At 55.7% G+C, this 20,092-nt stretch overlaps 2 protein-coding genes and 1 long non-coding RNA gene across 9 annotated transcripts; 2 read left to right on the top strand and 1 right to left on the bottom strand.

Annotated features, from left to right (window-relative positions):
- The first annotated feature begins 4,313 nt into the window (after nt 1-4,313).
- Nucleotides 4,314-14,746, top strand: TMEM51 (transmembrane protein 51). 7 transcript variants are annotated; one of them, XM_085558926.1, is made up of 5 exons: nt 4,413-6,499; nt 6,821-6,948; nt 8,036-9,851; nt 11,985-12,429; nt 13,583-14,746. In XM_085558926.1, exons 4-5 carry the CDS (start codon nt 12,083-12,085, stop codon nt 13,995-13,997), a joined length of 762 nt encoding a protein of 253 aa, XP_085415052.1. In that variant the 5' UTR covers nt 4,413-6,499; nt 6,821-6,948; nt 8,036-9,851; nt 11,985-12,082; the 3' UTR covers nt 13,998-14,746. The 7 variants fall into 7 exon arrangements, with proteins under 7 accessions (XP_021397714.1, XP_085415055.1, XP_085415050.1 ...); XM_085558925.1 differs by having other exon boundaries at nt 6,821-9,098; nt 9,717-9,851; XM_085558929.1 differs by lacking the exons at nt 4,413-6,499; nt 8,036-9,851 and adding an exon at nt 4,357-4,397.
- Nucleotides 13,417-16,512, bottom strand: LOC146765669 (uncharacterized). Its single transcript, XR_014949800.1, has 2 exons — nt 16,374-16,512; nt 13,417-16,249 (listed from the first exon to the last, which is right to left on the bottom strand). It is a non-coding gene; the product is annotated as an uncharacterized LOC146765669 (long non-coding RNA).
- A 314-nt stretch (nt 16,513-16,826) lies between these two features.
- MRPS16 (mitochondrial ribosomal protein S16) lies at nt 16,827-20,058 on the top strand. Its single transcript, XM_021542040.4, has 4 exons — nt 16,827-16,983; nt 19,232-19,389; nt 19,477-19,734; nt 19,812-20,058. Exons 2-4 carry the CDS (start codon nt 19,377-19,379, stop codon nt 19,949-19,951), a joined length of 411 nt encoding a protein of 136 aa, XP_021397715.1. The 5' UTR covers nt 16,827-16,983; nt 19,232-19,376; the 3' UTR covers nt 19,952-20,058.
- Nucleotides 20,059-20,092: the final 34 nt, after the last annotated feature.

Here is a 20,092-nt window from a genome sequence, read left to right as displayed (position 1 = left end):
CGTGCTGCGCTGCTGCCACCGTGTGAGCAGTCCCCGAGTTCCCGTGCCCCGGAGGAACTCAAACAAAGCCGTGTTTGTTTTAGGTGCGACCGTCGGTGCACTTTGCACCGCGCTCGTTTGTACAGACGCTCACAGGAGCTTTTTCTCTGGCGAGGACTTTAGACCGAGAAAGGCAAACATCCCAACAGGCCGTGGGGGTTTGGGGTGCTGTGTGGGGTGGCCGGGGTGCCCCACAGAGGGTTCTGTCCCCAGCACCTCCAGGGGTGTGAGCCAGTGCTGGCATCATCTCTGGGTGACATTACAACAAGCTGGGTTCACCTGCCGTGCCAGCCTTGCACTGGCAGCCTGCAGCTCGGGAATGGGGCTGAGAGGTCACAGCAGGGAAACACAGGGGTGAGTCTGGGACGTTTCCTGCCTCTGCACTGACTCACCCACAGCTTTAGCTGGTGATCTCCCCGGGCTGGATTTTTGGTGCTAAAGAGCTAAACTGATGTACCCCAAACAGCTGAATCAATCATCAGGAGGTTGGTGAGGTTTGGCATGGGGTGGGTCGCAGAGTGTGGGTGATGGTGATCTCCCCAAAAGCTGGTGTCAAGGGCTGCTGCTGAGGCTGCTGGTTTATTGCTCAGTACTGCTGAAAATTTGGGAATGTGCCTGTTATTAATTCACCTATTTTCCGTGTTTCCCCTGGAGGAGTTTTCCAGTTTGTTTTGTATGTACAAAGCCAGCACTGATAGTATCCTTGAGTCCTCCCCTGCACAGCCCAGGGATGCAGCAGTGCCTGCCGTGTCCCTCACTGCAGACATCCTTTGGGACATCCTGCTCTGCCACTCTCCCTGCAGCTGTCCCCACTTCAGCCCCTGTCTAGCTTCCCCCTGCCCCAGCCTGACACAGCCACGAGCACCAGCAGAGCACGAGTGGCTCCGCTCCATCCAGCTGGGACACTGGAGCTGTGACAAGGCCTCATATCCAGGTAAGAAGGTTTCCTTGGAGTTTTATCACTGCTAGTGATTGATCTCCCAGCATCTTCCTGCTCTTGGACAACAGCCCTCATTCACCAGCTGCTCCTAATTTTGAAAGGCTACACAAATCTCTGCTCTACTCTTACAAATAACCATCTTCACAACACAACCGTAGCCCTTCTCTTCCAGCTGTGCTCTCCTCAACCCTGGGTCTCCCATTCCCAAGTCCTGCCCAAGCCAGAGCTTCACTGATGGGATGCAGCAGCTCCAGGAGGAAGCAGCAGGTTATTTACTGTCATTCCTGTGAACACAGTGGCTTTATTTACAGTGTTTCCCAGCCTGTGCGTGTGCTCGAAGCAGCAGCGGAGAGTGGCCCGGTGGTTGAACCGGTTGTACCGGCCCCGGCAGCCCCGGGGCGCCGGATCCTCAGCCCGCCGGGAGATGCCGGCAGGTCGCACCCTCCCGCCGGGAGCGTGTGGAAATGCTCCCAAGTGGCTGCTTCTCTTTTTTGCCACTTGCATGGCAAGTTCCCAGCCTGCAGCCCAGCAGGGACTCTAAATTTGGGTGCAGGAACTAAGAGAGAAAAGTATAGAGTGGTGTGCGTGGGCTGGGAATGGGATCTGAGGAAGCCCATCATGGAGCAGGCTGGGATGGACTTTCATCCTGGAGGCAAAGCTGGGCCCTGCCATTCTCCATTATACATTATATTTACATACGGATGTGTATTATATTTCTGGTGTTTATTAGCTGTTAACTCCATTAATCATCAAATCACTGAATAGTTTGGATAGGAAGAGACCTTAGAGACCATCTCATCCCACCCCCTGCCATGGGCAGGGACAGCTTCCACTATCCCACTTTGCTCTCAACTCCATCCAGCCTGGCCTTGAACACCTCTAGGGATGGGGCAGCCACAGCTTCTCTAAGCAACGTGTGCCAGGGCCTTCCCACCCTCACAGGCAAGAATTTCTTCCTCATATCTAATCTAGATCTGCCCTCTGCCAGTTTGATCCCATTTCACCTTGTCCTATCACTCCATGGCTTTACAATTATCATTACAGTAATTATTACAATAATTACAGTATAATATAAATGTACAGTCTGGTGGCTCTACTGACCTGGCTTCCAGGGATGGGCTTTATCTCTTTCAGAACAAGCCATCCAGCTGTGGCTATCCAGCTGGAGCAGTGATTTTGCCTCACTGTTGGGAAGTTTTGGAAGAATCCAGGAACATGTCCAGCCTTCCACTGGACACATTGAGCACCTTTGAGCAGGAAAAAGCAGAGAAATGTGCCATTGAGCAATTTCTAAGGCAGGATAATGTGAGCCCCTGGCACCTCTGCACGTAGCAGGGCATCAGATGCTCCTCTGAAAGGCCCTTTTTGTTACCTGCTGGTGGCTCTGGTGGAGCTCCAGTTTCCTCCTTGGCATTCCTGTGCTCTGTGCCCTGCATACCTGGCTGGATAATCACCCTGGAGAAGTCCCAGCCTGGGACTGGGCAAGGAGTGTTTGCAGGGGAAAGATTTGACTTGCCAGAGATAAATCCCCACACTGGGATGGCTGCAGAGCTGGAAAGGGAAATGAGCCCAAGGGATGGATGTGAATACATTTTCCCACAGAGAATGTGTGTCAGGGAGAGGCAGGTGCTTTAGCAGCCATCCAAAGGGTGAAGGCAAACCCCCCTCCCTTGATCCTGCTCCAGTGCCACTGAAAAGCTCATTCCTGGCCAATATTCAGCTTTGTGGAGTGGCAACCCGAGGAACCACGTTATGAATGTCCCCTCTGTGCTCACGGGCCTCTGCAGGGGGGTGACCTGGCTCGGGCACGGAGCTCTCCCAGCGCCGGATTGGTGACAGTCACTGTGTGAAGTCCATGTTCCCCCCGCTTTCTTACAGAGAAAACAATTCCCTGCTGTGTCTCCTGACTGCCAGAGCTGCTTGGGATGTCAGGTTTGTGTTTGACTCAGGAAGGTGAAGAAGGAGAGGGGAAAATCCACCTGAAGTGGGGTGAATTTGCCTGAGCCAGTGGCCAAGCTGAAAAATGCAAAACGATCCATCCAAGGGGAAAAAAAAATGCAGCTATGTTTAATAATTGTTTCTTTTTATAGCACAGCTCTTGGAAATTGCCCTTTGATTAGAGAGGGGAGATACCACGGGCAGGTGAGTCAGTGGAAAATGCCATCAGCTCCATGTGGGGTTGTGCTGGTAGGGAGAGATGCAGGGAAGCAGCGGAGGTTTCCCAAGCATCCTGAACACCAGTGGCCCCGAGGCAGGGCTGTGGAGCTGAATCACGCCCGGTGATGTGACAAGTTTCATTTGGTTCACGATGGCTTTTGCCTCCACAAGGTCTCACAGGACTTAAGGGACAGGAAAAACTGCAGTGGCTGGTCCAGCAGCATAGTGACGTAGTTTTTTGCTTAGATCACGAAAAAAAAACCCACTCTGAGTATCATTTCTAACAGGATTTGAGTCCTTGGTGGTGTTTATTATTATAGCTGGGTGTGAGAAGAGCCTGGAAAAACACATCCTCATTGCTGCTGGGATGGCAGCCAAGGAGAGGTGACACTGGACCCGGCGTTAGTTGCACTGAGGTTTGCCAGAGCCCAGCTCTGCTCCCCGTGGTTCAGTCTGGAAACCATGGGAATGTCTGGCTGTGAGGCCAAGGCATGTGGCCAGGAGCTGTGGTGAGGGCCGTGCCTGAAACAGCTCTTCCCAGCACACAAGTGGTTAACTGGGAATGTTTCTAGAGAGCAGCAGACTGACAAAAAGTGATTTCCAGGCTCGCTGTGAGTGCAAGCTTGGCTTTGCTCTGTTGTATGCCTGTGATGTCAGTGTCAGCGATGAGCCTGAGCTATTGGAGTTCCTCAAACAAAGCTTGGAACTCATGGAGTAAAAGCTCTGCTCATTGCTACAAGAGTTTTACAAAGCAGCTCCATTGCAAGATGGGTTTCAAACTGTAGAATAAAAAGTAAAACTTTCATTAGGTATTGGGAATGGATTTTTCCATGGGAGGATGCTGAGGCCGTAGCTCAGGTTACCCAGAGAAGCTGTGGCTGTCCCATCCAAGGCCAGGCTGGATGAGGTGTGGAGCAACCTGAGATAGTGGAAGGTGTCCCTGCCCATGGCAGGCTGGAACGGGACGGGCTTTAATGTCCCTCCCAACCCAAACCATTCCGGGATCCTTGAAAGCAGGGCTGCGATGCATCAAGCAGGGGCTGCAACTGCTCCGAGGGGGTGAGGCGATCGGCATCCCCAGCGTGCTCACAGCCGGTTCTGGGGGTCTCCCAGGTGGTTTGCGGGCAGCCTCCCGCCCGCTTCCGTCGGTCCGAGCTCCGGAGCCGAGCCCGGGGCGGGGCCGGGCCCGGCGGCGCCGCCCCGGAGCGCCGGGCCGGGAGGGCGGAGCGGCCCCGCCGGACCCGCCGCGGCCCTGCCGGAGGTACGGGGGCTCGGGGGGCGGCGGGGACGGGACCCGCTGGGCTGGGACCCGCCGGAGCTCCGGGAACCGGGAGCGGGGCGGGCTGGGCTCAGTCCCGCCGGGAGCGGGAACGGGAGCGGGACCGGGAGCGGGACCGGGAGCAGGACTGGGAACGGGAAAGGGACTGGGAACGGGAACGGGAACGGGAGCGGGAGCGGGACCGGGAACGGGACTGGGAACGGGAACGGGACCGGGAACGGGAACGGGAAAGGGACCGGGACCGGGAACGGGACCGGGACCGGGAACGGGAGCGGGAGCGGGACCGGGAACGGGAGCGGGACTGGGAACGGGAACAGGACCGGGACCGGGACTGGGAACGGGAAAGGGACCGGGAACGGGAACGGGACCGGGAACGGGAGCGGGAGCGGGAACGGGACCGGGAACGGGAGCGGGAGCGGGAGCGGAGGGGAGTCGGAGCCGGCTGCGGCTCGGGCTGAGCAGGATCACTTCCAAAGCTCGGGGAAACACCTGCGAAGGGCGGGGAAGCGCCCCGCAAAGCAGCAGCAAAGGAGCGGCGGCGTTTGGGGAGCGGCGGTGCCTGGGGGTCACTCCTTGGGGACATCCCCTGGGGTCACTCCTTGGGGTCACCCCTTGGGGTCACTCCTTGGGGACATCCCCTGGGGTCACTCCTTGGGGTCACCCCTTGGGGTCACTCCTTGGGGACACCCCTTGAGGTCACCCCTTGGCGTCACTCCTTGGGGTCACTCCTTGGGATCTCTCCTTGGGGTCACTCCTTGGGGTCACCCCTTGGGGACACCCCTTAGGGTCTCTCCTTGGGGACACCCCTTGGGGACTCGTGGGCTTGGGGCACCTCGTCAGCCCTGGCCGGCGCCGGGCTGGCCGTGCTAGGAGTGCTGGCTGTGTTTTCGGGAACCCTGGGCTGGCACTTTGGGGGAGGACCAGCAGCAGGGAGGGGACCAAGGTGTCCCCCAGGCTGAGCCCAGACATCTCCCAAGCATGTCCTAGAGTGGTTGTCTGCTGGTTCTGGTGTTTGATTTTTGGAGGTGGCGTGCTGGGGACGAGCGTGCTGAGCAGAGCATGGCTGGTTTGTTGGGAAGTGTGGATGTGGGAGCAGAAGCCAGCAGCTCCATGAGCTTGTCCCGTGTGAGATGGGCAGCCCTTGGCTCTGTGTGGTGGATGGAGCCTGGTGAGGTGATGCTGCACCTGGAGGTGTGGTCCTGCTTTCCAGCCTCTCTGGAGCAGACCTAGGCCACTGCCAGATGGGATGCTGCCACAACACATCCCTCTACAACAAATCCAAGTGTCCTGCAAGTGTCCACAGCCCTGGCTGTCCTGGCGTGAGAGCCAGAAAGGGAAACCTCCCAGGTGTCAGCAAAGAACATGTGGGTGTGGGGCTGGTGAGCCAGCCCTGGACTCGGGTGACTCGGAAGTGTGTGAAACACCTTTGATTTTAGCTGTGTAATTGCACGGGTTGGAAAAGCCTTGGGAAGGGAAGTGGCTGGGGAAGGAGGAATGTTTGGCCGTCGGTGCCCTGGAGAGAGCTGAGTGCCGGTGCCTGGCGCCGTGGCGGTGCTGTAGGAGATGCCAGAGGCCAGGGCTGGGCAGGGCTGTCTGCCTGCTCTGCCTGGAGCCTGCGAGGAGAGATCCCTCCAGCAGCCCAGGGATGTGTTGCCTCCCCTGCTGCTCCATGCTTTTCTCATTCCCAGTGCATTTCACAGGCAGGAACTGATGTCAGGGCGCTTAGAAGCAGCTAAATATCCAGCTAAATATCCAGTGCAGGTGGCTTAGAGAAATAAAATCCCCAGCAAACCTCCATCCATACCAAAATACCTGTGGCCACCCTGCGGAACACAGCTGCCCTGAGCCTGGCTGCCCAGCCTGCTCCGAGTCCCAGGCTGGTTCTGTGTGCTCCAGCATCACCCTGGGGACTCCTTGGCCATCAGCAGTAGGTTTTCTTTGTGGTCATACTCCTTGGAGAAGCTGTTGGAAAAGCACAGGGAGAGGTGATGCTGTGCTGGGGAAAAAGGCCTTGCTGGAAATCCAGGCTGAGGATGAGGAAGGCAGTGCTGGTGAGGCCGATGGCAGCTGGTGGCAAGTGCCAGGTTAGTGACTTGCAGGAAGGGGAGATAATCATCCAGAGGCTCCAGTGGTGGGACAGGAGGTGCTTAAAGCACTCCAGAGGGGCTGGGAGGGAGCAGGAATGCTGGGTTCCGCTTCAGAGGACATCAAAAGGGCAGGTGGATAATGTGTCCCCGTGCTGGAAGGCTCTGGAGGAGGTTGTGTTTGTCTGGGTGTTATCTGGGGGGAGGTCCCAGAACAAAAACCAGGGGGAGGCTGTGGGGGAATGGCTTTATCTCAGCAGAAAGAGCAGATTAGATTTTTTTTTTTTTTTTTTTTTTTTTTTTTTTTAATTCCAAACTCAGTGGTGTCCAAAGGAAAGCAGGAAGGAGAAAGAGTCAAAGTGCTGGGATTTTCCCAGGCAGGTGTGCTTTCCCAGGCCTAGGTGCACAAGGATAAAACTCCAAGGAAACTTTCTTCTCCCTGGAGAGAGGTGAGCACCCCTGCTGCCTGGAAAACAGAACAGATCTTCCCAACAATGTTAGAGTGGATGTGAAAGCAAACCTTTAGTGAAAGCTTTCAGGTACACAATATGGCAAAAATCACACATGCTATAGTATTTCTACAATTTTTATAAGGTTATTTGATTAGTATACTTATCATATACTCTCCAATTAAAAGCTTAGTTGATTAGATAATAATTCTGGGGTCCTGCCACACTGAAAGCAGTCCCACTTTTGTTTTGTCTGGTCCACATTCTGTTTGTAAAACAGGACATCCTTGTAGTTGATTCTCTTCTTGGAATAAGACTAAACAATATTTTGGGAAAGTGTTTCTAAGGGTAGCTCATTGTTCCTAAATGTAGGGAAGAAAGATATGAAAAGTACTAGGAGTTACAGCCTTGCATTAACAATCTAAAAAGCTACAAATATATGAAATATATGAAAAATATTAAAAGCTAAAAACCTTAGGCATCGCCCCTCCCTGGTTTAGCAGAGCTGGGCTGGAAGCATTAGCGTGGCAGTCCCAGTGCCAGTCCCTGGAGCAGGAAAAGCCACAGGACAGTGTTTACACAGCAACCAGGACACAGGCAGGGCTCGCCGACCTGCCCAGAGCCGGTGCCAGCGTGGCCTCGGTGGCCAGGACAGCATTGTCCCCAGGAACAAACAGCTCCATCCTGGAACACAAACGTAAAAGGACTCCCTGGCCCTGGCCATTGCCCCTGCAGCAGGCGCCGCTTGGGTGGCTGTCATGGAATTATGGGGAGAAGGAGTCTGGAGTTTCTTGTATCTCCGTTCCAAAGGCCAAGGTGATGGCTGCTGCACAGTCGTGGCTACAGCTCTGCAGTTTGGCTCCTCTGTGTGAGCTGTGCCACTTCAGAAACGCTTGGCAACTGTGCCCACAGTTCCCAGGGACACAGCAGAGGAGGATTCATATGGCTTGGGAGGCTTGGGAATGGTCAGGCATGGCTCTGTGGAAGTGGGGTGTTTTGTGGGCCCTGGCACTCTTGTTCTGCTCATGGCCAGCCGGGTGGATTGGGGCAGTCTGAGCCTGGGCATGGCTTTGCCCTTGTTTTGCAGGAAGCAGCAGAGCTGGGGGCCCTGGGCTCCCTCTGGAGTGGGAAAGTTTGAGGAAAACATCCCTGTTCCCCCAGTGCTGTCTACAAGGTACAGCTGAGGAGGGGTGGTTAAAAACTAAATCTAAGAAAGAGGGTAAAATACCTCTTAAATGTCTGTAGGGAATGCTGCAGGCAGTGGAGATGTGGATGTGTTCTTTTGTGCTCTAGGCAGGAAGTGTAAGCAAAATGTGGAAAAGCCCTGTCAGTCTGTGTGGGGCTGTCTCTCCAGATTCCTGTTCCCTGCTGAGATGCTCTAAAATGGGCTGGAATTTGTCCAAAAGATCACAAATTGGCTAAATCAGCAGCAGTGCTTCTTTTTGTGACTCAGCTGGATTTCTCTGGCTATTTCCTGCATCCCCTGGGCTGCAGCTGCCCAGAAAGATCCCTGTTCCTGGGGCAGGGGTAACGGGCAGCAAGAAGGGACAAAAAGACAGAAACCATGGCAGGGAGTTGGAAGTAGATGGTCTTTGAGATCCCTTCCAAACCCAAACGTTCTGAGACTGTGAAAATACCTCACAAGTCCTGACCTGTTGCTTTTTAAACCCTCACATGGAGTTTTATGCTCCTGGTGGGTTGAACCCCTGTGTAACAAGGGCTCAGCACAAGGTTGTGGCTGTTGCAGAAACAAGCTCCTGAGGATGTGTCGGGCCAGAAATTAGCAGGGAAGGAGGTTAATGAGCAGGTTCTCTGGGTGGAAGCATGAAGATGAAGGGAGAGCCTTGTAATCTACCACAGAGGAGACTGGAATCTTCGGCTGGTTGGAGAACGGGTTTATTTTCCCCCAGAATTTTCCAGAAAATTAGGTGTGTGACTGGTGATGGAGTCACACCCTGTATTTTGGAGGCAGAATTTTTCTGTATTTTCTGAGGGGCTGTGTCACTGCGTGGCGTGGTCCCGGGGAGCGAGGAAGCCCTGGAGCTCATCCCATGTGTGACTGCATCGGGGTTTGACCCGTTCCCTGGCCTGCAGACTCATCTCCCGTGATCCTGTGACAGAGCTGCTGCTGCGGGGGCGTGAGTGGGAAGGTGATGTCACGGCAGGGAAAAATCCAAAGGTTGTGGAGGGCAGGGGAGCGTGGGTGCTGCGAGGGCCGGGGGTGCTGGGCTCCTCGTGAGTCACCGCAGCTCCGGGATGGGCACGGGCCGGGCTGGTCCTGTCGGGGCTGTGTCCCATGGGGGGAAGCTGTTCCTGCTGCTGCTCCACCTGCCTGTGCCAAAGCCTTTGGGGCTTAGAATGGGCTTATCCCGAACCTCCCCATGCCCAATTAACACTGGGAAATGTCGCAAGAGCATCCCCAAGGGCTCCGGCAGCCTGCAGGGGTAGGGGAGAGGTGTGGGCAGCCCAGAGGAGGCGTGGGTGGTGCCCCCCGGGCTTTGCAGCCATGCTGGAGGAGTTTAATGGTTCAGAGATCCTGGTGTAAATCATTGCCAGGGCAGGCAGGGCATGGGCAGGCAGGGAACGGGGGGCAGAGGGGTCTGGCTTGCAGGCCAAGGGGAAGGGGAAGCACTCGGGCCTCACTCACCCACCTGATGTGGGGACAAAGTTTTTACTGGGCCTGTTGTGAAAGGACAAGGGGAGATGATTTTAAAGTAAAAGAGGGATATTTGGACTGGATATTTAGGAAGAAATTCTTCCCCGTGAAGGTGGTGAGGCCCTGGCACAGGTTGCCCAGAGGAGCTGTGGCTGCCCCACTCCAAGAAGTATTCAAGGCCAGGTTGAATGGAACTTGGAGCAACCTGGGATAGTGGAAGTTGTCCCTGCCCATGGCAGGGGGTGAGGTGAGATGAACTTCAAGGTCCCTTTCCACCCAAACCATTCTGTGATGCTGGGATGAGCATCCAGAGGCAGAGATGGAGGTCTCTGCCAGGTCCAGAGATGCTGGACCTGAGGCAGAGGCAGCAGCAGCTCCCTTCCCGGGATACTGACGTCAGGCACTGTTGGAGCAGTGATAGGAACAGCTCTGGGAAGCCAGGAGAGCAGCTAATTCAATGGAGAAATAGACTGGAATAGCAAGTCTCCTGCTTTAATCTGATTGCTGGGCTGATGGGTAGCACTGCAATGGATCTGTAAAAAAACTTCCAGGCACAGGGGTGACGTAGGAGCTTTAATCCTGCCCACTTCCAGGACTGAGGTGCCTAAGGGGAGGCACAGAGGCTGTGAGCAGGCACAGAGATTTAGACACCACGGGTAGATGTGACCAGCCATGGGTGCATGTGATTTTCCTGCCCCAAGGCCATCACAGCTGTTCTCAGCTAAAGTCTTGGCTGGCTGATGTGTTTGTGGCAAGGATGGGAGCTCAGCTGGATCATCAGGTGAGGAAAAAACTCCGCAGGGCACAAGCAGAGAGCAAAACCTTTGTGTGGGAGGGCAGAGGCCAGTGCTGGTACCACCAGTGGCAGGCTGGGAAGCGCTTGGGTAGGAGGATGGCTCTTGGGATGCAGGTGAGGACATTGCCACATCCTCAACAGCTGCTCACTGGGATGGAATTAAAGCTGGGCTCACTGGATACCTTCCCCCAGGAGCACACAGAGCAGCAGTCCATGCTGGAGCTGGGCAAGGCAGGGAATGATGGGCTTGTCCCTGCCTGCCAGGGCAGCTCCCATCGGGCTGGGATCGGCAGCTCCTGGGTGTCCCAGAACCCCAGAAAACCATGGGGGACAAGACTTTACCCTGCCCAGAGCCATGTGGGGCCAGGGGTGTGTCCAGAGGGACTGGGACACCGCTCTGGGAGTCTGCACAGCCATGCTGGAGCACGGGCAGTGAGCAGGGAAGTTCCTCTGCAGATTCCTCCTCTCCGGGATTGCGTGCGTGTCTTTTCCTGCTGCAGCCGCTCCATTTTCTGGGAGTGCTGTTTTAGTCCGGCCCTTGACCCTGCAAACTGGGTGTGCACTCAAGCTAAACAAGCAAACATTTTGCTTTTGAGCTCAGGAGGGTTGAACTGAAGGGTGTGTGGGGGGTGTATGGATATAGCAGCACTGACAGCACAGACCAGAGCTTCCTCGAGCCCAACTTGGCATAAAGAAGCCAGGGTGGGAAGGAGAGATCTCTGACATGGCACATCCATAAATCTGCAAGGCTCACTGGGCTGGAGATGGGGCACTTGTGCTGTGAGGATGCAAGCTGCCCACCAGTGGGTCACGGGACCCGAGGCCAGGGAGGCGAGTGGGCAGGAGATGTGGCTCTGTGTGTTTATTTTTGGAAATCGAGCACGTTTGGTTCTGGTGACTCAGAAAACAAAGGAGTTCCCACCCGTGGCCTGGCTGGTCGGGAGTGTTTGTGCTTGACATCCCTGAGGGATGCAGGTGGGGCACTCAGCACCAGCTTGGGGAGGGTAAGAGTGAGCCTGGGGCCCTAGCAAGGGCTCATCATCCCGGCAGCCCTTGCCAGCAGCAGCTGGGGGAAGCCACAGGGTCGAGCTGGCTGGGAGAGGCAGTTTTGGTTTCTATTCTCTGGGCAGGAAGGCGTTCCAGGGCAGGCAGCCAGTGCTGTGAGGAGCCCTGCTCCCTCTCAAACAGGGGGAAGGAAGAACCTGTTCAGCTAGAGATGGGTTTCTGAGCATTTCCAAGTTGGGTTGCATTGACAACAGCTCTTGAAATAGATTTTGATGGCCTCCTTTTAGTGCTGTGAAGCTATCAGTTATCACACTCCTAAGGACAGGCAACCTAAGCCCTTAGCAAACATCAGTGATTTGATTGCTTTCAAAGGTTGGTGGATATTACAGCTGGGAAAGTAGTGAAGGATGGGGATGAGAACAGCCAGGAAGGATCCACCTGCCCTGCTCTCTCCTGACATGCACTCCTCAGGCATGGCAGCGTGAGATTCCAGCATCAGTTGGATAAATTGGTGTCGTGGTGGCTGCAGAGCCTTTGCTGTCGGCCCTGCACTCACCACAGCTTCCCCTGTGTCCCCAGAGCTCGCCTGCCCGGGGAGGGGGCCGCACGCATGCCAGCAGGGCTGCAGCCCCCCTGCCCCGAGCCATGCGGTGACGTGGGGACAGCCCCCAGCAGCCATGGCCCAGTCCCGGGCCAGCAGCTCCCACTACGCCCTGACGGCCATCGGGCTGGGCATGCTGGTGCTGGGCATCATCATGGCCGTGTGGAACCTCGTGCCCGGCTTCGGGCCCCCCGACAAACCCGGCAGCCAGGCCAGCAACAGCAGCAAGCCCGACCGCGGCTCCGGCGGCATCCTGAAGAGCAAAACCTTCTCGGTGGCCTACGTGCTGGTGGGGGCGGGCGTGCTGCTGCTCCTGCTCTCCCTCTGCCTCAACGTGCGCGACAAGAAGAGGCAGAGCGAGGACCTCGCCATCGCTCACGTGCAGCACCAGGTGTCCACGGAGCCCTCGCAGCAGGAGGACAGGTGAGGAGGAGCACTGGGGGCAAAGGGAGCGGGGTCGGGTGTGGGAAGGAAGCCAAGGGCTCTTGGTACTCGGGAAGATCTGGAGCAAGGAGAGGAAGGCAGCATGTGCTGAAATAAGGAAGCACATTCCGTAGGTTAGGGGTTTGGTGTGTGCTGGAGATGGAGAAGGAACAGCTCCAGCTGCATTTAGGAAGGGAGCCCTGTTGGTGGTGAGGTGGGCTCTAGACAGAGCTGGGCCAGGGCAGAGCCGGGAGAGGTGCACTCCTGGTGGGGTTGGCATGGGAATGAGCTCAGGGAACGCTGGGCAGGGTCGTGGGTGACACGGAGAGCAGGAGGCTCCTGCCACACACGGGGAGAGCAGCCAGAGGGGCAGGAGGGGAGCTGACTCTGCCTCTCTGGCTGCAGCCAAGGTGCCAAACAGCCTTGGAGAATGGCCTTGGAGTTTAGACCCGGTGAAAGTCTGCAGGGCTCAGCTGTTTGCTCAGGGAGCTTTGTGGGGCAGAGCAAAGGCTGCTGCCACAGCAGGCACAGTCCGGACAAACACAGGCATGGGGGAAGTACCTGTCCATCAGCAGAGAGAGGCAGGGGAGCATTGAGACAGTGTGGGGTGCATGGGGACAATGGCTCTGCTTGCTCTTGTCAGGGTCTGCACATCCTCAAAGAAAACTGATTTTCCATGTTTGATTGGAAAGTTAACTTCAGAATGCCAAAGAAATGGCAAGTATGGGTTGCAGGTATCTGTCCATAATGGTGGCATAGAGTTGAATCTCTTTGCAGAAAAACCCGAGGTACCCAGCCCATAAGAAATCAGAATGACAGAGGGGTGATGTCCTTTTCTAATGTATTTTGACTGATTTTTGTGAATGGAGTAGAGAAACTGATGTTCTCTTGAGGGAAGAAATCACTGCTGAATAGAATAGAAAAAGGTCTGTGAGCAGAGAAAGTGATGATCAGATATAAGTCACAAGAAAATAAAATCCGTCTGAATTTAGGTGGGGTCACAATTTATTCTGTCAAGCAAAAGGAAACTGGCGTATAATAGAGAAGGACAAAAACTATTTCTGGTGGGGTGGGGTGGTTTTATTCTTCCCTCTCCATCCCCTTCCCACAACGAAGTTGAAATGCTACCCAGACTTAACTCTTTCCCCTCCAGTCAAGAAGAGGATGAAGACGTCTCTTCCCAATATTATGTGCCCAGCTACGAGGAGGTGATGAACACGGGCTACTCGGAGCCCAGAGACTCGGACAGGAGCAACAGGCTGAGCGTGTCCCTGCCCTCCTACGAGTCCTTGGCAGGGCTGGAGGAGGGCGGCGCGGCGCCGGGGGCCGCGGGCGGGGAGCCGGGCGCGGAGAGGCCGCCCAGCCGCCACAGCTCCCGCCTCAGCAAGCGCCTCAAGCCCCTCAAGGTCCGCAGGATCAAGTCAGAGAAGCTGCACCTCAAGGACATCAGGCTAAACCTGGCAGAGGGCAACAGCAGCAGCGTCCCCATCACGATAGAGCCCCTCACCCCTCCGCCCAAGTACGAGGAGATCCAGGAGAAAATGCCAGTGAGCCAGCAAATGCCTTAAAAAAAAAAAAAAAAAAAAAAAAAGAGGAAAGAGGAATCTGTGATGCTGCTTGGTTGAGGGTTTTCTAAAACCCACCGTGCCAATAGGGGGTTGCTGTGGGGGTGCAGAAGCAGCCAGGGCTCCCTGAAAGCTGCCACGTGGAGGATGTGCTGTAGCACAAGGATGGGACTCATTTTCCCAGGGACTGGGTTTTACAAAAGACTGGGGGGAAAGAAACCTCAACACCAGAAGTTCTGCTGCTGTGAAGTAAATGAAGGCTGGACATGCCAAAAGTGTCACTTATGGTGTTTGATATGAGACCACCCAGTGCATCCTCTCATCTCCTCTCCCCCTCTCTTCCAGCAAGACTTTTCCAAGCCACCAAACTGATGTTGCAGAAGGATTTTCCAAGTGGAAAATGTTCCTTTTTTTTGGTGTCTTTTCTTTCTGAGGAAGGGGAAGCGCATTGCCAGAGAAGCACCACGGCTTTCCCTGGCTCCCAAGTGTGCTGGGCTGGTGGCCCAGAGCCAGCCCTGACTCCTGCCAAGGTCTCTGCTGGCTGGTGGGAAGCAGCTGAAAGGGGCCTCCTGCTCCTCAGGGAGAGGATGGATTTCGTGCCTCTGCTGCTTTCCCTGTTGTGTTTTGTGCTCCAATTGAGGCAAGTGGGTGATTCTGGGGGGTTGGGAGCTGCGTGTGCCAGTGCCAGGGGTGAAACCACTGCTGAGCATCCTGTGCAGGCAGACTGGTCTGAATAAATGTTTTGTATGTTGTGTTTGTGTGTGTTTTGTACATTGTGTGTGAGTATGTTGTTTACATTGTGTTGTAAATGTTGTGTGTGTTTGCTCTGTGTGTTTTTACATTGTGTGTTGTGTACACTGTGTGTTGTAAATGTTGTGTGTGTTGTGTATGCTGTGTTTTTTACATTGTGTGTGTGTTGTGTACGCTCTGTGTGTGTGTGTGTTGTGTGCATTGTGTGTGTGTTGTGTACATTCTGTGTGTGTGTGTGTTGTGTACTCGTGCATGGTTGGCCCTTCCCAAGGTTTGTGATCCATGGGCAGATGCTGCTCCATGGGCATCCCAGCCCTGTGCAGGCTTCCAGCAAAGCCATCAGCCACAGAGTCCATCAGCACATCCAGCCACGGGCTCCCTCGGGCACTCTGAGGTGGGATTTGCCAGTGTGATGCTGATATCCATGTAATCCTGGAATGGTGTGGCTTGGAACAGATCTCCAAGGTCATCGAGTGCAGCCACTGACCCACCCCTGGGCCAGGTCCATGTTGTGGCTCAGCAGAGGCTGGCTTGGTGCTGCAGTTGATAAAAGGCATGAGAGGAGTCCAAGTGACCAAAACAAAGGTGGAGTAGAAATGCTGGCCCAAAACCACCCGACAGTTTCTCTTGTTAATCATTATTTCCTGTTGCATTTCCTAATTTCTGTTGTTTAGGACAAAGGCAGGGAGTGGCAGGTCTAAAGTGAATGGCTTCAGACTGGCAGAGGTTTGCAGAGAAGCTCTGCATTGCCAAATCTGCTGCTTCCGCCTTGAAATGAAGCGTGATGAAATCCTGCAATGCTTGTGAGGCCAAGCTGGGGTTTGGTGGTGGCAAGTGTGGCTTTTCCCCCATTTTTTTTCTGCTGTAGAAGGGTGTGGTGGCCTAGGACCAAGGAAGGATGGAGAAGCACTGATGGGTAACAGCATCCACCTGACAGCAGTGTTTATCCCCCTTGCCTGAGGTTGCAACACCTGTTGGTGTGTGTGTGCATGATAGTAAATAAAAAATAAGTAAAATGGGGGCAAAAAGGATCTTTAGCAGCCCTGGCAGGTGGCAGGGCCCCTGTGGGATTTGGGATACACATTCCCATTTATGTCCCCAGCTGATGGGATCGCTGTGACCACGCCAGCACGGAGCTGTGTTGTGCTGCCAGGACAATTGCTTGGAAAAAGGAGAGGAAAAAACCCTAAACTAAACTAAACAAACAGGAAAAACTCACCCAGTCTGCAGCATGGCCAAGGTTTCCAAGGCTACTGCAGCCACTCTGCCAGCTGGGTCACAGCCGCTTTTGGGGTGAGTTTGTACAATTCTAGTGCCTGAGTTTGTTGAGCTGCTCGTGACTCAGGTTGTGTTGGGTGGGATCTGAATGAGAAGTTGGTTTCTTGGTGGAAGCCTTGCAGGTGAGAGGGCCGGGCAAGGTGAGCCTTTCCAAAGCGTTTCCAGCTGAAATCCGACACCACGACCATCGGGAGCCACGGAGGGGCCGGCATCGTCGGCCGAGCATCCTAAAACGTGAAGGAGGGAGGGAAGGGAAGAGGATGTGCTGGAATCCTCCGTGCAAAGTCTGGAGGTACGAGTTAATGCCGGGATTGACGGCCAGAAAAGGGGCTTGGCAAAGCAGGGACGAACCTGGAGCCACCTCCAGCAGCGTTCCCTGCCTGTCCCTTGCCTGCTCCCAGGCTGCAGGGGTAGCAGATGGTCATGCAGCCCTGGAATTCTCCATCTCAGACAACAGCTTCATCCTTCAGGACTTCAGCTCCCCCCACAACACCTTTGTCAACAGCTGCCAGGTCCAAAACGCGGCCGTCAGGGTGAGGCCGGGGGACATCCTGAGCTTCGGCACCTCGGGAGCGTCCTTCGAGCTGGTGCTGGATGGGATGGGGCTGCCCAGGTAGGGCTGGGGATGCCCGGGGGAACCTGGGTGGGTTCTGCAGCCCAGGGAGAGGGACCCAGCACAGGTGGGTGGGATCTCCAGGGGAAGGGACCCAGCACAGGTGGGTGGGATCTCCAGGGGAAGGGACCCAGCACAGGTGGGTGGGATCTCCAGGGGAAGGGACCCAGCACAGGTGGGTGGGATCTCCAGGGGAAGGGACCCAGCACAGGAGGGTGGGTGTTGCTGCCCAGGGAAGACTCCAGACGCTGGAGCGAGCTCCCAGCTCCTCTGGGCAATCCTCAGGAAAGGCGAGGGGGTCAAACGTGAAGCTGGAGCTCCCTCTGCTGAAGAAACTCGGGCGGTTCGGTAGGGAAAAGGGAAAGCACCGGGCAGGGCTGCATTAGCAAAGGTAGATCTGGAAAACGTCCTTTCCCTCTATTTGCATGTTATGTTTCCTCCTAATGCACTTATTAAGAGGAAAGTTGGGGTTTAGATCAAACCTAGAGCAATTGAAAAGTTCCAATAGAATTTTTGTCATTTTGGCTCTTGGATAATCCGAGGTGCTGCCTAGGTAAAGCAGGATCGTGCTGCAGCTAGACTCCCAAGGGCAGGGGAGCACAGGACCGGGTCTGCACAGCGATGCAGAGCCTGCCCATGGGGTGCCTTTTGCTCGCTCTGGGATCTTCCTTTGGAGGGGCAGCTTTGAAGCCTGACCCTGCTGCCTGCAGGGAGGGAACAGCTCAGCTCAGGGGAGGGATTGCTCCTGAGATTTCGGAAAGTGCTGTGCAGAGGAGCACACCCCGCTGGGAATCAGACCCTGCTGTGCCCGCCCGCCCATCCATCCATCCATCCATCCATCCATCCATCCATCCATCCATCCATCCATCCATCCATCCATCCATCCATCCATCCATCCATCCATCCATCCATCCATCCATCCATCCATCCATCCATCCATCCATCCATCCATCCATCCATCCATCCATCCATCCATCCATCCATCCATCCATCCATCCATCCATCCATCCATCCATCCATCCATCCATCCATCCATCCATCCATCCATCCATCCATCCATCCATCCATCCATCCATCCATCCATCCATCCATCCATCCATCCATCCATCCATCCATCCATCCATCCATCCATCCATCCATCCATCCATCCATCCATCCATCCATCCATCCATCCATCCATCCATCCATCCATCCATCCATCCATCCATCCATCCATCCATCCATCCATCCATCCATCCATCCATCCATCCATCCATCCATCCATCCATCCATCCATCCATCCATCCATCCATCCATCCATCCATCCATCCATCCATCCATCCATCCATCCATCCATCCATCCATCCATCCATCCATCCATCCATCCATCCATCCATCCATCCATCCATCCATCCATCCATCCATCCATCCATCCATCCATCCATCCATCCATCCATCCATCCATCCATCCATCCATCCATCCATCCATCCATCCATCCATCCATCCATCCATCCATCCATCCATCCATCCATCCATCCATCCATCCATCCATCCATCCATCCATCCATCCATCCATCCATCCATCCATCCATCCATCCATCCATCCATCCATCCATCCATCCATCCATCCATCCATCCATCCATCCATCCATCCATCCATCCATCCATCCATCCATCCATCCATCCATCCATCCATCCATCCATCCATCCATCCATCCATCCATCCATCCATCCATCCATCCATCCATCCATCCATCCATCCATCCATCCATCCATCCATCCATCCATCCATCCATCCATCCATCCATCCATCCATCCATCCATCCATCCATCCATCCATCCATCCATCCATCCATCCATCCATCCATCCATCCATCCATCCATCCATCCATCCATCCATCCATCCATCCATCCATCCATCCATCCATCCATCCATCCATCCATCCATCCATCCATCCATCCATCCATCCATCCATCCATCCATCCATCCATCCATCCATCCATCCATCCATCCATCCATCCATCCATCCATCCATCCATCCATCCATCCATCCATCCATCCATCCATCCATCCATCCATCCATCCATCCATCCATCCATCCATCCATCCATCCATCCATCCATCCATCCATCCATCCATCCATCCATCCATCCATCCATCCATCCATCCATCCATCCATCCATCCATCCATCCATCCATCCATCCATCCATCCATCCATCCATCCATCCATCCATCCATCCATCCATCCATCCATCCATCCATCCATCCATCCATCCATCCATCCATCCATCCATCCATCCATCCATCCATCCATCCATCCATCCATCCATCCATCCATCCATCCATCCATCCATCCATCCATCCATCCATCCATCCATCCATCCATCCATCCATCCATCCATCCATCCATCCATCCATCCATCCATCCATCCATCCATCCATCCATCCATCCATCCATCCATCCATCCATCCATCCATCCATCCATCCATCCATCCATCCATCCATCCATCCATCCATCCATCCATCCATCCATCCATCCATCCATCCATCCTGGAGCCACTGCGTGAATGATCCCAGACGAGGTTTTCAGGCATTTTCTGGTCTCTGTTTCAGAGTTCCAGACGTGCCTGAAGCGTCGTAGGCGCCTAGACCACCGTGGACTCTAAGTCCCGGTAGCCACCGCGCGGGGTCGCGCCGTCGCCGTGCCCTTCCCGCCGTGACGTCATCCAGGCGCGACCCCACGTGTCCCGCCGCCGCCATGGTGCAGCTGGGTGAGTGCGGCGGTCTCGGAGCGGCCCTGCTCCGCCGGACCCAGCTCGCCTCGCCCCGGCCGTGACCGCCCCGCACTTTCCCCGCAGGGAGCCGCCTCCTGAGGGGCCGCGGCGGCCACGTCGTCATCCGCTTCGCGCTCGGAGGGTGCACCAACCGGCCGTTCTTCCGCATCGTGGCGGCCAACAGCAGGCGCGCCCGCGACGGGAAGTACCTGGAGCAGCTGGGCTGCCTCGACCCGCTGCCCAACGCGCACGGCGAGAAGGTGGCGGGGCTCAACCTGGAGCGGCTGCGCTACTGGCTGGGCTGCGGCGCGCAGCTCTCCCGGCCCGCCGAGAAGCTGCTGGGTAGGCCGGGGGCGGGCGCGGGGCTGGGGGCGGGCGGGCCGGGCTCGCTGCCGCTCTCACCGCGTCTCACCGGGCAGGGCTGGCGGGGTTCCTGCCGCTCCATCCAATGACGGTGACCGGCGCCGAGAGGCTGCGCCAGCGGCGGCAGCGCGAGCAGCAGCCCGAGCCTGCACCGGCGGACGGCTCGGCCGAGCCCGGCAGCGGCACCGGGCCCTGACACGGGCCGGGAGGGTCCCGAGCGGCCCGGGGCCGTTCCGGCCCGTCCACACACGAGGATTTCTGCCCTGTCCGTGCATCCGACCCCATTAAAAGATTACCTCTGCACTCCGCACCGTCCATGTGCTGCTTTCTCCAGACT

The sequence above is a fragment of the Lonchura striata genome, chromosome 21, assembly GCF_050655825.1.
Source record: "Lonchura striata isolate lonStrDom1 chromosome 21, ASM5065582v1, whole genome shotgun sequence".
NCBI classification, from domain to species: domain Eukaryota; kingdom Metazoa; phylum Chordata; class Aves; order Passeriformes; family Estrildidae; genus Lonchura; species Lonchura striata.
This window is presented reverse-complemented; position numbering and strand designations above follow the sequence as displayed.

Bases quoted from the DNA above. Each gene is read 5' to 3' on its own strand.
- TMEM51 (XM_021542039.3), top strand. From the start codon at position 12,083: ATGGCCCAGTCCCGGGCCAGCAGCTCCCACTACGCCCTGACGGCCATC. The intron at 12,430-13,582 runs GTGAGGAGGAGC...TTTCCCCTCCAG, and splicing joins CCCTCGCAGCAGGAGGACAG to TCAAGAAGAGGATGAAGACG.
- MRPS16 (XM_021542040.4), top strand. The intron at 19,735-19,811 runs GTAGGCCGGGGG...CTCACCGGGCAG, and splicing joins GCCCGCCGAGAAGCTGCTGG to GGCTGGCGGGGTTCCTGCCG.